This window comes from Heptranchias perlo, chromosome 1 (genome assembly GCF_035084215.1).
Source record: "Heptranchias perlo isolate sHepPer1 chromosome 1, sHepPer1.hap1, whole genome shotgun sequence".
In the NCBI taxonomy this organism is placed as follows: domain Eukaryota; kingdom Metazoa; phylum Chordata; class Chondrichthyes; order Hexanchiformes; family Hexanchidae; genus Heptranchias; species Heptranchias perlo.
The window spans coordinates 92,762,753-92,778,836 of NC_090325.1; the positions used below are offsets into that span (position 1 = coordinate 92,762,753).

The 16,084-nt window shown below is 43.9% G+C and overlaps 1 protein-coding gene across 1 annotated transcript in view; it reads right to left on the minus strand.

Moving 5' to 3' along the window:
• n4bp2 (NEDD4 binding protein 2) overlaps window positions 1-16,084 on the minus strand; it is an 86,405-nt gene that overhangs the window by 19,678 nt on the left and 50,643 nt on the right. The window contains exons 10-12 of the mRNA XM_067988482.1: window positions 13,065-13,330; window positions 9,637-9,758; window positions 1,910-2,039 (exon numbers count right to left, since the gene is read on the minus strand). Coding sequence (XP_067844583.1) covers window positions 1,910-2,039; window positions 9,637-9,758; window positions 13,065-13,330 — 518 coding nt within the window. The remainder of the gene's footprint in view (window positions 1-1,909; window positions 2,040-9,636; window positions 9,759-13,064; window positions 13,331-16,084) is intronic.

Below are 16,084 nucleotides of genomic sequence, written 5' to 3' on the forward strand. Positions count from 1 at the left end.
AAGGTCTGTCAGCTGGAGGAGCCTTATTTAAAGGGGCAGTCCTCCATTGACTGATGCTGCAAGAAATAGGTAAAAATTACAGCATGGAGCAGCCCAAGGGGAAGGCTGCTCCCAGGTTAATGATACCTCACTCCAGCTCTTATTGGATGGGGTGAGGAGGAGGGGGAGGACAGAGATCTCCCCACCCCGGCAGGCGGGCGGAAGTGGCCTGCCTCTGCCACCAAGAAGGCCTGGCTCGAGGTGGCAGAGGAGGTCACCTGCACCACCAACATATCGCCCACCTGCATACAGTGCAGGAGGCGCTTCAATGACCTAAGTAGGTCATCCAAAGTGAGTACACTTACTCATTCCCCTACACTCCGTCTGCCACATCACCGCCCCCACCCCACATCTCCTTCTGCACAGCCAACACTACTCTGTCACATCACTCCTCACACCCACTCAAACCTCATCCTCATCTTACCTGCACTTACTCACCTCGCCTGTACTCATCCCGCCACTACCACTCAACCCAATCCTCATACAATCTCATGGCTCTATCTCATACTCACCCTCTCATGCATCTCTTTCACAGTCAGCCTCACTCAACCTGCCACTACCTGTGCTGTAGCCACAGGGCATGCATCACATATGTGCAGTAGGAAGCATAAGGCAAACGTGTCGTGACCATGAAGGGGATACACAAGGGTGTTTGAGGGTTTGTCATGGTTTTTACTTATATTTAATTTCTGATCAACTCACATTACATATTATATTGACACCACTACTGCCACGTCTTTGGGAATCTTGTCTGGTTTGTGCAATAATGCCCTTTCATGAGGATCACAATGAAGACCAAAACTGATGCCAACCATTGTGTCACTGCAGAGTGGGTGTAGGTGTATTTGCAGGGCTCTTTTGTGCAGACGACTGAGAGATGTCGGCGATGTCCCCGGTGGCACCCTGGAAGGATGCGGAGGAGAAATTGTTGAGGGCAGTGGTGACTATGACAGCGACAGGTAAGAAGATGGTGCTCGGGCCAGCCGGGAGCAGCTCGGCATGAAGGAGGCTGCAGATGTCCACGACTACATGTCGAGTGACTGAGCCTCCGTGTGCACTGCTGCTCAGAGAGGTCCAGGAAGCTGAGCCTCGGTCTGTGGACCCTGTGGCGAGGGTAGTGCCCTCTGCGACGCAACCTCTCTCTGCGGTTGCCCTCCCTCCTGCTGTGCAGGTGGATGTATCACAGCACTGTGTTGTGGAGCTCCACGTGTCAGAGGTGGACGGCGTGGCCGGCGAGGCTGGTGATGCTGTTCGCCCTCCGAGGAGGTCATGACTGCAGCTACGGCGGCCCCCATCCGGAAGATGTACATTTGAGGGGGTCCGCAAGGTAGGTAAATGTGTCTGGACACCGGGGTAAGTGTGCAAGTTGGTGAATTTTGTTGTTAGGAGGAGGGTGGTGGAGGTCAAACTTTGCCCAAAGTGACAGAGTGGCCTCCTGCAATGAGTGAGGGTCTCACCCCCCCCACCCCACCTGTCAAATGGACCTTTGCAGCTGCTACAGGCTGGTGGCTGCAACATGTCTATTTCAACTAGGAGTGTTTCCCCCAGTACGGGACCTCAGTCAGTTGCAAAATCCCATCCCTGCTAAAATAACAGGTCAATCAGGTCTGTATACAACCTGAAGTACCTGTTTAAGTCCTTTAAGTGGCACCCCGTCGGCTTTAATTGCCAGCGGGAGTCCCACATGCGGGGGCTGCGCGCGCATGTGTGCGCGTCAGTGGGGAACCCGGAAATGGGGCGGATTGGAGCCGGGCTCCCGCCCCGCCCCGGGAATCCCCAATTTTCGCAGCCCCCCCGCCACGAACGCAAATCGAGCCCATAGTCTCTAGACACTTCAAGTGTTTTTAAGATGTTTCAATCCAGGGCTTACCTTATCCTTATTCCTGCCCACAGCCGGTTCATTTTGATGGACACTTTCTTGAACGTTAACGGTTTTTGTTGATTCTAGATCACAGTCAAATATTGACTTCAAAAACTGTTCTGTCTGCTCAAAGGAATAGCTAAAGCAAAAAAAAGTTAAATCTTCCTCGATCAACCAACTGGGTGAGAACAGCAGAAACAACTTACATTCATACAGCACCTTTAATGTAAAAAAAACATCCCCAGGCGCTACATAGAGGTGTTCCCTTTTGTTTGGGCCGTTGCTGTGGCACTGGTGTAAACCTGATTGGAGAGACTCAAATAGGGAGCTGTGGGAAAGAAGGGCATGGATTTGGGAGGCCACATGTAGAGGAAAGAGAAGATGAGGGCAGTTGTTTCCAAGGATAGATAAATCGAGGCTGGATTTTGTGAGGTGCAGGGTGATGACAGCTGTTTTGAAAGGGGAGGGGACAGTACCTGAGGAGAGGGAAACATTAACAATGTCAGCTAGCATAGGGGCCAGGAAGTGAAGTTGGTTGGTCAGCAGTTTAATGGCTATGGGGTCAAAGGAATCATAGGTGGACAAGATGAGCTCACAGAGGACATTAGGATAGGAGAGAAACTAAAGAAGTGGGTTTGGTTTGGTTGGCTGGCAAGGGAAAATGTGGTGGGGTAAACAGCAGAGACTGAATAGATGGTATTAATCTTAGTGAGAAAGAGGTCAATGAACTCCTCGCACATTGCTGGAGGTGAGGGTAGATTGGGGGGTGGGGGGGGGGGGGGAGGAGAGGAGTTTAAGAAGATGGTTGATAGTGGAGACAGGAACCTGGGGGTTATCTTTGATCTCCAGAATGATCCTGGAGCACTGGGTGGTTTTGGCAGAGGAGAGTGAGGCCTGATAGTGCTTGATGCATTGTCAAGGTACTGAAGGTCGAGGTGAGGAAGTGGTTAAGCAAATTGACGACTGCAGAAGTATTGTGACAAACAGAGAACCAAAAACTAGGCAGTTAGGATTTTGAAAGTGCAATTGTAAGTGAGCTGGAGAAGAGCTTTTTTTTCCAGGGGAAGATGTAGAAGGAAGTGGGTTGGGGAATGTGTATGTTGAGGGATACAAGGAAGTGGACATGAGAGTAGTGAATTCAGAGGAGACAGGGCAAAGGGAGTGGAGATGGAGCTTGAAATCACACTTGCTGCTCATCATATAAATCACGTTCAATCTCAATCAAATTATGTTTTGTTTTTTTTTAAATGGTATTCGGTGAAACTTTGAAGACTAATCCCCTATTTTTCAGCTTGTAAGATCAAAGGAAAGTGAAGCTTCCAGTCATAAAAAGCATAACCAGTCACATGTTGATGGAAATTCTGAATTCATTAGAAAGCTTTTCACTTTACTTCACGTATGATCTAAATTAAAATGAGACTCATCAAGGGTGAAAGTCTGTTAATTATAGTTGAGTGTCTTTACAGGTAAATTGTAAGATAAACATACCAGAACAGATTTCATGAGGAATTTGCTTACATTGCAAAACTTAAAGAAAACTCTGAACTTTAACTATTCCGATTTATCATGGCTCATAAGATTTGGCACTAAGTATTTATATTAGGTTTGGGATTTCAATACCATAGAGGCTGAAGAGAAGATTTAAAGAGCGGCGGCAGCAGAATCAGCAGAGCACCACGAGAGAGGCTGAGGAGAAGATTTAAAGAGCAGGGCCCCTATAAAAGGGTGAAATCAAAAACAAACAAAAAATAATCAAGGAGTGATGTCTTTCAGGACAGCAGATAGGTGATTGATTGGTGAGTATTACCATTTTTTGGCTCTCTAAGCTAGGGCAGTGGTTTAAATTAAGAACGGGGAAACTATGACTTGTTGTTACTTTATTAAAATAACAACTTAAACTAGATAAACTAATTAGTTAATAAAACTAAAAATATTGAGTGAATAAAAAATTTAACTAATTAAATATATAAAACAAGGGATGGCAGGGCAGGTGGTGTGTCGTAACTGCAGCACGTGGAGCTGGTGAAAACCAGTGAGATCCTGAGCAACCACATCTGCAGTAAGTGTCTGCAACTTGAGGAAATTCGGCTCAGAATTGTTGAACTGGAGTCGGAGCTGCAGACATTGTGATGCATCCGGAGGGGGAAAGAGTTATCTGGGCATTTTGATCCAGGGGGCAGTCACACCCCTTAGGTTAGGTAGTAGTTTAAATTTGGTCTGTGTTCAGGGAGAGAAGGATGTGACTGCGAGACAGGCAGGTATGGGGGCCCAGGATGCAGTGATGGAGGAGCCTCAGCCTTTGATCTTGTCCAACAAGTACAAGGTACTTGCTACCTGTGTGGATGAGAATAAAGGCTGCAGGGAGGATGAGCAATTTGACCACAGCACAGTGGTACAGGAGGCCATTCAAATGGTGGGGGGGGGCGAGGGTAAAAAGGAATGTGGTAGTGGTAGGGGACAGTATAGTCAGGGGGATAGACATTGTTCTCTGCAGCCGTGGTCGGGAGTCCGAAGGCTGTTACCTTCCCAGTGCCAGGGTTAAGGATAGCTCCTTGCTGCTGGAGAAGAACTTGGAGCATGAGGGAGAGGATCCAGTTGTCGTGGTCCACATAGGAACCAATGACATAGGCAAGACTAGGAGTGAGGTTCTGCTTAGGGAGTTTGAGGAGCTAGGGTCCAAATTAAAAAGCAGAACCTCAAAGATAATAATCTCGGTTACTACTTGAGCCATGCGCAAATTGGCATAGGGTCAAACAAATCAGGGAGTTAAATGCTTGGCTCAAAGAGTGGTGTGGGAGACAGGGGTTCTGATTCATGGGGCACTGGCACCAGTACTGTTTGAAACGCTGTTATGTTGGGACAAGCTCCACTTAAATTGGGCTAGGGCCAATGTCCTGGCAAATTGAATAACTGGGGCGGTATATAGGGCTTTAAACTAAAAAGCTGGCTGGCTGGGGGTTCAGGTAAGGATAAATTTGTAAATCTAAAGAGAAAAGTCAAGGCCATAGAGCAGTGTAGCAATTTGGGTAAAGATAAGCAGAATGTGTCAGGAAGGGACAAAGAGTTTAACGGTAATAGTGCATCAGTGAATAAGGTCAAATCAGGGAAAATTAGTAAAAAGTTAAAATTAAAGGCTGTTTATCTCAATGCACGAAGCATTCGTAACAAGATAGACGAATTAATGGCACAAATAGAGATAAATGGGTGTGATCTAGTAGCCATTACGTAGACATGGGCCAGAATTTTGATTCGGAGCCGGTCGAATCGAGGACGGGAAACCCGGAAGTACAGGTTTCCCAGACTTCCTTACGATTTTGACGTAAGGACGTCTTTTATTTTATTTTTGTCGGTTTGCCATCCGACAGGCCAACCTGATTATCGGATGGGAGCAGAGCAAGGAAGAAGACGTGAAAAGGTAAGTCTTTAGGTAGGTCTTACGTTGTATGGATCGGGGAGGGAAGACACCGACACCGATGAACAAGGGGGCACCAGGGTGGGGGAGGTCAGTCAGCAGGAGAGTCAGTCTTGGTGGGGGTGGGGGGGGCGCGGAATTGAGGATCATGCAGGCGTGATCAGGTGTCAGTCACCGAGGGTGGGGGAGCAGGATCAGGGGTCATCACGGTTGTCCACGATTGTTTTTTGGGGGAGGGGTTCGCTGTAGTAGGCTCATTGGGCCTGGGGTAAGCATTCCTGCTCCTCCGGGCCCAAAAGCTGTGCCAGAAAGGTACTTACCTGCACTTTCGGGCCTTCTGGCCTCCTCTCACGCAGCGTGAAGGAGAAGGCCAGGAATACCAGTCACCAGGGGTTATAATTGCAAAACATGAAAAAAATGGAGGCCCCAGTGAAAACTGGAAATGGGCGGGTTTACGGCAGGTCTGAAATTGTTGCAATTTTCAATGCCTCCCACCCCCTACCCACCCGGTTTTCCACAGTTAAAATCCTGCCCATTGTTGCAAGGTGACCATGGTTGGGAACTAAATATTCCAGGGTACTTGACTTTTTGAAAAGACTGACAAAATGGAAAAGAAGTGCGGGGGGGGGGGGGTAGCCCTGATAATAAAGGATGACAAAGACAGTAGTGAGAAAGGATCTTGGCTCAGAAGATCAGGAAATAGATTCAGAAAGGGTGGAGATAAGAAATTACAAGGGACAGAAAACACTGGTGGGAGTAGCTTGTAGCACCCCTAACAGTTGTTATACTGTTGGACAGAGTATCAATCAAAAAATAAGAGGAACTTGTAACAAAGGTAATGCAATAATCATGGGCGACTTTAAACTTCATATAGACTGGGCAAATCAAATTGGCAAAAATAGTTTGGAGGACGAGTTCATGGAACGCATTCGAGACAGTTTCATAGAACAATGCGTCATAGAGTCATAGAGTCATACAGCACGGATAGAGGCCCTTCGGCCCATCGTGTCCGCGCCGGCCATCAGCCCTGTCTACTCTAATCCCATATTCCAGCATTTGGTCCGTAGCCTTGTATGCTATGGCATTTCAAGTGCTCATCCAAATGCTTCTTGAATGTTGTGAGGGTTCCTGCCTCCACAACCCTTTCAGGCAGTGAGTTCCAGACTCCAACCACCCTCTAGGTCGTGGAACCAACCAGGGAACAGGCCATTTAAGATCTTATCTTGTGAAATGAGACAGGGTTAATTAATAATCTCACAACAGGGATCCTCTGGGGAAGAGTGATTATATGATAGAATTTCAAATTGAGTTTGACAGTGACGTACTTAAGTATGAAACTAGAGTCTTAAGCACAAACAAAGCCAATTACATGGTTATGAGGGGTGAGTTAACTGAAGTTGATTGGGAAATTAGATTGAAAGATATGATGGTAGATAAACAACAGCAAACATTTAAAGAAATATTTCATAATTCCCAATGAATATACATTCCATTGAGGAATAACAACCCCATGGGAAAAGTGATCCATCCGTGGCTAACTAAAGAAGATAAGGATATTGCAACATTAAAAGAGTCTTATAATGTTGCCAAGAAGAGTCGTAAGCCTGAGGATTGGAAGAGTTTTGGAAACCAGCAAAGGATGACCAAAAAATTGATAGAGGGAGAAAAGTGAATATGAGAGTAAACCAGCAAGAAATATAAAAAGATTGTAAGAGCTTCTACAAGAATGTAAAAAGGAAGAGATTAGCGAAAGTAAAAAATGTGGGTCCCTTAGAGACAGAGAAAGGAGAAATTAAAATAGGGAATAAGGAAATGGCAGAGAAATTAAACAAATATTGTGTATCTGTCTTCACAATAGAAGACACAAAAACAAACCAGAAATAGCGGGGAACCAAGGGTCTAATGAGAGTGAGGAACTTAAAGTAATTGATATTAGTAAAGAAAAAGTACTGGAGAAATTAATGGGACTAAAAGGGTTACGGGGGTAAGGTGGAGGAGAGGGACTAGCTGCATTTCTCTTGCATAGAGCCGGCATGGACTCGATGGGCCGAATGACCGCCTTCCGTGCTGTAACCTTTCTATGATTCTAAAAGCCAACAAATCCCCTGGACCTGATGGCTTACGTCCTAGGGTTCTAAAAGAGCAGAGATAGTGGATGCATTGGTTATGATATTCCAAAATTCCCTAGATTCTAGAACAGTCCCAGTGGATTGGAAGGTAGCAAATGTAACCCCGCTATTCAAGAAAGGAGAGAGAGAGAAAACAGGGAACTACAGGCCAGTTAGACTGACATCAGTAGTTGGAAAAATGCTGGAATCTATTATTAAGGATGTGGTAACGGGGCACTTAGAAAATCATAATATGATTAGGCAGAGTCAACATGGTTTTATGAAAGAGAAATCGTGTTTGACAAATCTACTGGAGTTTTTCTTAAGATGTAACTAGCAAGGTAGATAAAGGGAAACCAGTGGATATAATATATTTGGATTTTCAAAAGGCATTCAATAAGGTGCCACACAAGAGATTGTTACACAAGATTAGGGCTCATGAGGTTGGGGGTAATATATTAACATGGATAGAAGATTGGTTAATGGACAGAAAACAGAGAGTAGGAATAAATGGGTGATTTTCAGGTTGCCAGGCTGTAATTAGTGGGGTGCTGCAAGGATCAGTGCTTGGGCCTCAGCTATTTACAATCTATATTAATGACTTGGATGAAGGAATCGAGTGTAATGTATCCAAGTTTGCTGACGATACAAAGCTAGGTGGGAAAGTAAGCTGTGAGGAGGACACAAAGAGTCTGCAAAGGGATATAGACAGGTTAAGTGAGTGGGGCAAGAAGGTGGCAGATGGATTATAATGTGGGGAAATGTGAGGATATTCATTTTGGAAGGAAGAACAGAAAAACAGAATATTTTTTAAATGATGAGAAACTATTAAATGTTGGTGTTCAGAGGGATTTGGGTGTCCTGGTACATGAAACATAGAAAGTTAACATGCAGGTACTGCAATTAGGAAAGCAAATGGTATGTTGTCCTTTACTGCAAGGGGGTTGGAGTACAAGAGTAAGGAAGTCTTGCTGCAATTGTACAGGGCTTTGGTGAGACCACACCTGGAGTACTGCGTACAGTTTTGGTCTCCTTATCTAAGGAAGGATATACTTGCCTCAGAGGCGGTGCAACAAAGGTTCACTAGATTGATTCCTAGGATGAGAGGGTTGTCCTATGAGGAGAAATTAGGTAGAATTTCTCCTCATTCACTCAAGTTTAGAAAAATGAGAGGGGATCTCATTGAAACATATAAAATTCTGACAGGGCTAGACAGACTGGATGTTTCCCCTGATGGGGGGTCCAGAACGAGGGGGTCACAGTCTCAGGATACGGGGTCAGACATTTAGGACTGAGATGAGGAGACATTTCTTCACTCAGAGGCTGGTGAACTTGTGGAATTCTCTACCACAGAAGGCTGCGGAGGCCAAATCACTGAATATATTTAAGAAGGAACTAGATAGATTTCTAGACGCAAAAGGCATCAAGGGGTATGGGGAGAGAGCGGGAACATGGTATTGAGATTACGGGATCAGCCATGATCACACTGAATGGCGGAGCAGGCTCGAAGGGCCAAATGGCCTACTCCTGCTCCTGTTTTCTATGTTTCTAGAATGGGCCTATACTCTCTGAAGTTTAGAAGAATGAGAGGTGATCTCATTGAAACATACAAGATTCTGAGGGGGCTTGACAGGGTAGATGCTGAGAGGCTGTTTCCCTTGGCTGGAGAGTCTCGAACTAGGGGGCATAGTCTCAGGGATAAGGGGTCAGACATTTAGGACTGAGATGAGGAGGAATTTCTTCAATCAGAGGGTTGTGAATCTTTGGAATGCTCTACCCCAGAGGGCTATGGATACTCAGTCATTAAATATATTCAAGAGTGAGATCGATAGATTTTTGGACTCTAAGAGAATCAAGAGATATGGGGATCGGGCGGGAAAGTGGAGTTGTGGTCGAAGATCAGCCATGATCTTACTGAATGGCGGAGCAGGCTCGAAGGGCCGTATAGCCTACTCCTGCTCCTATTTCTTATGTTATGTTTTTAGTAGTTACATACCCAACATTAGACTTCAAAGCTGTATATTGGATTGGACAAGGAAAACCGATTTGAAGTAACAGAAAATAGAAACAAAAGAATGCTGAACAAATCATTAAAGCTTTGAATGTTTAAGAGTTAAGATTCAACATATCCTAAAGATTTGATATAATACTGTCGTAACACTCAAAACATCAAAATTAACAATTAACTGCTCTATAAAATTTTGATTGAAACGCACTTGTTGTCTTTATACATGTCCATGATGAAGTGCTGATCAATACCCGGAAACATCTCTAGAAGGTGTTTTTCCTTCAACTTAGTTGCGCAGTCCTTTCTGGATAGGAGAGATCTCATAATGGACTACAAGGGATACAAAGCAAATCAAGTTATGATTGATCTAACAAATATTAAATAATTTGGTGTTCATTTGATATACTTTGGCAGTGCTAAAAATTTTACTAAATAGTGGAATATGTAGCAAGTTGAATGACAATAAGGTTGGTACCACTTGCCCTCATCAACCAGCTATTACTGTACTTCCAAGGACTACCTGCCTACAGTAATACTTCTTCCACCACACCATAAACAAATCTGAACTCCACTCTCTCGTCCACTATAGTGTAAACATGACATGTTACTTACTGAGCGCAAAATTTCTCAGGACCTTACACCACCTCTTTTATTTATATTTCTACTCAAGTGGCCAAAAACATCAATTGCTCATATAAAAAGGTAGCAAGTTCTAATAAGACTGCCATTATTCAAATTTGGAGGGAAGTTATTAAATTTCAGCAGGTCTGTCACGGCACTGTTCATGATGAGTCAGCGGTTATGCTGTTGCAAGAGGACAGGGTGGGGGGAGGGCACATCGCTGATGAAAGCATTTGGGAAGAAATTTGTACCGGATCTCAGCAGAGTCAGGAGTGTTTTTTGCGTTTACGATGTTTTATCAAAAGGATTTGCTAAGTAGGTTATGGAGATATTTGGTAAAGAAGGAAATATGTGAATAAGAAAATATTAAATTAAATATTTCTTGGCCTTTGCTATAAAAAGCTACACCCCAAACAGACAAAGGTAAAATGCTGCTTCCCCTTCCCACATTACAGAGAGCTTTAAGTGAAATAAGTGGGTCGGTAGGAGGCACAATCGATTTTCGTGATCGAGTTTCATTTAAATACAGAAGGCGAGCTGCCAGTGGTAATCATACTGCTTAAATGCAACAGGCCATTTGGGAAACTGGGATGAGACAGAGACTAAAGCGGGCCTGCAGCAGCACCTTAAAGGAGAGGGTTGAAAAGATCGGAGGAAGGGATCAACAGAGCAGCAGATTTAAGTGACAGGGATCCACAGGGATCGGTGCTGGGACCACTGCTGTTCACAATTTACATAAACAATTTGGACTCGGGAATCGGAAGTACAATTTCAAAATTTGCCAACACCACCAAATTGGGGAGTATAGTTAATACCAAGGAGGACTACGACAAAATACAGGAAGACATTAATAAACTTGCAGAATGAGCGTGTAATTGGCAAATGAATTTCAATATAGATAAGTGAGAGTATTTTGGTAGGAAGAATAAGGGGGCCACATACTTCTTGGATAATAAAAGTCTAAATGGGGTAGAGGAGCAGAGGGATCTGGAGGTACAGATACACAAATCACTAAACGTAGCAACGCAGGTTAATGAGGCCATTAAAAAAAGCAAACCAAGCACATGGGTTCATTTCTAGAGGGACAGAATTGAAAAGCAGAGAACTGAAAAGCAGGTTACTGGATAGAACCTTGGCTAGCCCACACTTGGGAGTACTGCAAACAGTTCTGGTCTCCATATTATAAAGAGGATATGGAGGCACTGGAGAAGGTGCAAAGAAGATTTACTGGATGATACCAGAACTGAGAGGTTATACCTATCAGGAAAAAATGAGTAGGCTGGGACTCTTAAGAAGACTTGAGGGGTGGTCTTTAAGATTATGAAAGGGTTTGCTAGATTAGACATATAGAGATGTTTCCACTTGCGGGAGAGACCAGAACTAGGGGCCATAAATATTAAGATTAGTCACTAATAAATCCAATAGAGAATTCAGAAGAAATTTCTTTACCCAGAGAGTGCTTAGAATGTGGAACGTGCTACCACAAGGAATAGTTGAGGCGACTAGCATAGATGCATTTAAGGGGAAGCTAGATAAACACATGAAGGAGAAAGGAATAGAAGGATATGTTGATAGGGTTAGATGAAGTAGGGAGGGAGGAGGCTCGTGTGGAGCATGAACACCAGCATGGATTTGTTGGGCTGAATGGCCTGTTTCTGTGCTGTACATTCTATGAAATTCTATGTAAAAAAAAATGTAAACAGCATACCGAGCAACAAGGAGTTGAACTTAAGGGAGTTTACAAGTCTCAAAACTAAGAAGAAAAAGTAATTGCATAGTTGCCACAGTCATAGCTATATTGGAACAGCTTGGCTAGGAGAGTGGCAACCTTTGGTATGCAGGTTTTCAATAATACAGCCAGGACGCTGTCAGCACCCATAACTTTTGCTGTGTCCAGTGCATTCAGCCACTTCTTCATGTCACGTGGAGTGAACCAAATTGACTGGACACTGGTGTGTGTCTATGATGGTGGGGATTTCGGGAGGAGGCAGAGTAGGACTGTCTACTCGGGACTTTTGTCCAAAGACACTTGCAAACACTTCAGCTTTGTCTTCTGCACTCGTGCTGGGCTTCGCCCACCAGAAATTATGATCAGGCTATTAAAGTCTTTAGGCTGAGGTTGGTGTTAACATACTTGAGAAAACTCAGCAATTACACACTTCCAAAGGGGAGCTACACTCAAATGGAGCGCAGGTCGAGAAGGGGTTACAACACTGTAGCACAGATTCCCCGACTTGTGCTCCCTTCCTGTGAAAATGAAGAAAAGCACACAATACACAGTTGCAAATGGAATACACTTGTAAGACTACAAGAAGCATCTAATCTAAGCTGCTCCTAAGGAAAAAATGTCATAATTAAGTGCAAAAGTTGAATAGATAAAACCCATCAGAAGTACAAAAACCAGTGCAATATTTCTTATGTTTTGGTATGAATATTTAATGGGTCTCAAATCAGGGTCATGGTCCTGAATAGTTCAATGGGATTACAAGATGACTTCCAGCTGGAACAAGGTGGTCAAGCAGAGTCTCTCAAAAATGTTTAGAATCAAAGCTAGCCCTATCATGTGCAGTATCATTGTTTTTTAAAAAATCAAAATGTATTTAAATATATTTTCTCATTGTGATGCAGAAAAGAACCCCACTATTCATCACCACTCTAGAGGGACAAGCATGATGGGCTGCTTAGTCTTCTTACATCCTTGACTGTTCTTATGTTGATGAAGTTACTCCTACCATTTATACCCAACATCTCATATCTCTGCAGTTTAGTAATGGAGTGTTTACACATAATATCATCCCCTTATTTCTGAAGGCCAAAAAAGCTGCTTTGACATCACTGAAACTGAAAACATGAAAACACAAAATTCAGTCCATATTCCTAAATGAATGCATATAATTCATGAAAGTTATAAATACAGCTCAACTCTGCTGTTCATTATTACCAATCACAGTGAGGGGATTAAACCCCAATAAACTAAATTAATAAACTATGTTTTACATACAGACATATACATACCTGGTCTTGTTTTATCTGAAAATCCATCTCCTCAGACATGATATCCCTTAATGACACGCTAGGTACCCGAGCACTCCAATGGTCCATAAACGGAAAGCCTTCCACCACATCTGTCTTGGCAGTCAATGTAGCAGTTGAAGGAACAGCTTTCTTTCCATCCTTTTTCTTTGGCTTACTATCACGTTGCACAGAAGGAGAAACATCCTCCGCTTCCTCCTCCACTTCACCCTCAAGCTCCCACTTTAAACTCTCAGAAAAATTGCCGCCTAAAGAGGAAATGTTACAATTTTGTAGCTTCTAATTCGCATACAATATACTATGCAGCTAAAGTGATAGCACAATGTAATGACGTTCTAAAATTGATCACAAGGAGGACTATGAAAGCAGCCGAAAAAGGACGGTTTCTCATGAAGCTCTGATGTGGCACAGAAGGTTCACATCCATGATATTCCACAACAAGTTCCTGATCTCTGCTATACTGCTGTAAGGATGTCCTAATTGGAGATCAAGCACCATCTCACAAGTGGGGGGCGTAATCAGAGTCAGATGCCACTCCCATCCAATGTCACACTTTTCTTGTAACCAATTTCACAGCAGAGGTCTAGTTCTCCTCAAGTGAATGGTGTGTGGTGCAGGACAACCCAGAGTCTCACTACAACTTAAAAAATATTTAAAGCATACTTTCTAAGCAATATAACACCATCAACATCCTATTGGTGATGCTGCAGAAGAATTAAAAATCCTTTCTGCATCACTAATAGCATCTTAGTGATATTAGAGCTCTGGTGAAAAATAATTATTTCAAAAGAATACATTTTTAAAAATATTTGTTCTCTTGATGTGGGCAACGCTGGCAAGGCCACATTTATTTCCCATTCCTAGTTCCACTGAGAAAGTGGTGATGGGCCTTCTCCTTACGATGATGGTGCTCACATAAAAGGTATTGGGGGGGAATTCCAGCATATTGACCCAGCAACAGTGATAACAGGGCTCATGGGGTTGAGGGTAATATACTAGCATGGATAGGGAATTGGACAGAAAACAGAGGGTAGAGATAAACGGGTCATTTTCAGGTTGGCAGGCTGTAACTAGTAGAGTGCTGCAAGGATCAGTGCTCGGGTCTTAGCTATTTACCATCTATATTAATGACTTAGATGAAGGGACCGAGTGAATGGATCCAAGTTTGCTGACAATACAAAGTTAGGTGGGAAAGTAATAAGCTGTGAGGAGGACACAGAGTCTGCAAAGGGATATAGACATGTTAGGTGAATGAGCAAGAAGGTGGCAGATGGAGTATAATGTGGGGAAATATGAGGTTATTCACTTTGGTAGGAAGAACAGAAAAACAGAATATTTTTTAAATGGTGCAAAACAATTAAATATTGGTGTTGAGAGAGATTTGGGTGTTGTCGTATAAGAAACACAAAAAGCTAGCATGCAGGTACAGCAAGCAATTAGGAAGGCAAATGGCATGTTGGCCTTTATTGCAAGAAGGTTGGAATACAAGAGTAATTTGGAGGTCTTACTACAATTATACAGGGCTTTGGTGAGATCACACCTGGAGTACTGTGTACAGTTTTGGTCTCCTTACCTATGGAAGGATACACTTGCCTTAGAGGTGGTGCAACAAAGGTTCACTAGATTGATTCCTGGGATGAGAGGGTTGTCATATGAGGAGGGATTGAGTAGAATGGGCCTATACTTTCTGGAATTTAGAAGAATGAGGTGATCTCATTGAAACATAAGATTCTGAAAGGGCTTGACAGGGTAGATACTGAGAGGTTGTTTCCCCTGACTGGAGAGTTTAGAACGAGGGGGCATAGTCTCAGGATAAGGGGTCAGCCATTTACAACTGAGGGGAGATGGAATTTCTTCTCTAAGAGGGTTGCGAATCTTTGGAATTCTCTACCACAGAGGGCTGTGGATGCTGAGTTGTTGACTACGTTCAAGGCTGAGATAGATAGATTTTTGGACTCCAAGGGATATGTGGATCGGGCGGGAAAGTGGAGTTGAGGTTGAAGATCAGCATAATCTTATCGAACGGCAGAGCAGGCTCGAGGAGCTGTATGGCCTACTCCTGCTCCTATTTCTTATGTTCTTATAAACATCCAACTCTGAATGGTGTGTAAATAGGTGGGTAACTTGTAATTATGGTGTTCCCAAGACATTGTTGCTCTTGTCCTTCGCAGTGGTAGAGGTCATAGGGCAGGGAAGTGATGCTGAAGTTACCGAGGTAATTCGCTGCATTCCATCTTGGATATAGTACATACTGAAGTCATAATGCACCAGTGATGGAGGGAAGGCATATCAAGTCCAGTGGCAAGGGTGCAATCAAGTCAACTTCTCTGTCGTAGTGTCCAGCTTCTTGAGTGTGGTTGTGGCTGCACCCATGTATTCCATCACATTCCCGACTTGAGCCTTGTAGTTGGTGCCAAGGCATTAAGGAATCAGCAAATTGAGCCACTCATCACAACATCTGCCCTGCTGTTTGTGGCCATGGTGTTGAAAAGGCTGGTTCAGTTAAGCTTCTGATCAATGGTGACCTGACAAAGTAGAAAATTGCCCAGGTATGTCCTGTCCACAAAAAGCAGGACAAATCCAATCCGGCCAATTACTGCCCCATCAGTCTACTCTCAATCATCCGCAAAGTGATGGAAGGTGTCGTCAATGGTCCATCAAGCGGCACTTACTCACCAGTAACCTGCTCCATGATGCTCAGTTGGGTTCCGCCAGGACCACTCGGCTCCAGACCTCATTACAGCCTTGGTCCAAACATGGACAAAAGAGCTAAATTCCAGAGATGAGGTGAGAGTGACTACCCTTGACATCAAGGCAGCATTTGACTGAGTGTGGCATCAAGGAACCCTAGTAAAATTGAAGTCAATGGGAATCAGGGGGAAAACTCTCCAGTGGCTGGAGTCATACCTAGCACAAAAGAAGATGGTAGTGTTGTTGGAGGCCAATCATCTCAGCCCCAGGATATTGCTGCAGGAGTTCCTCAGGGCAGTGTCCTAGGCCCA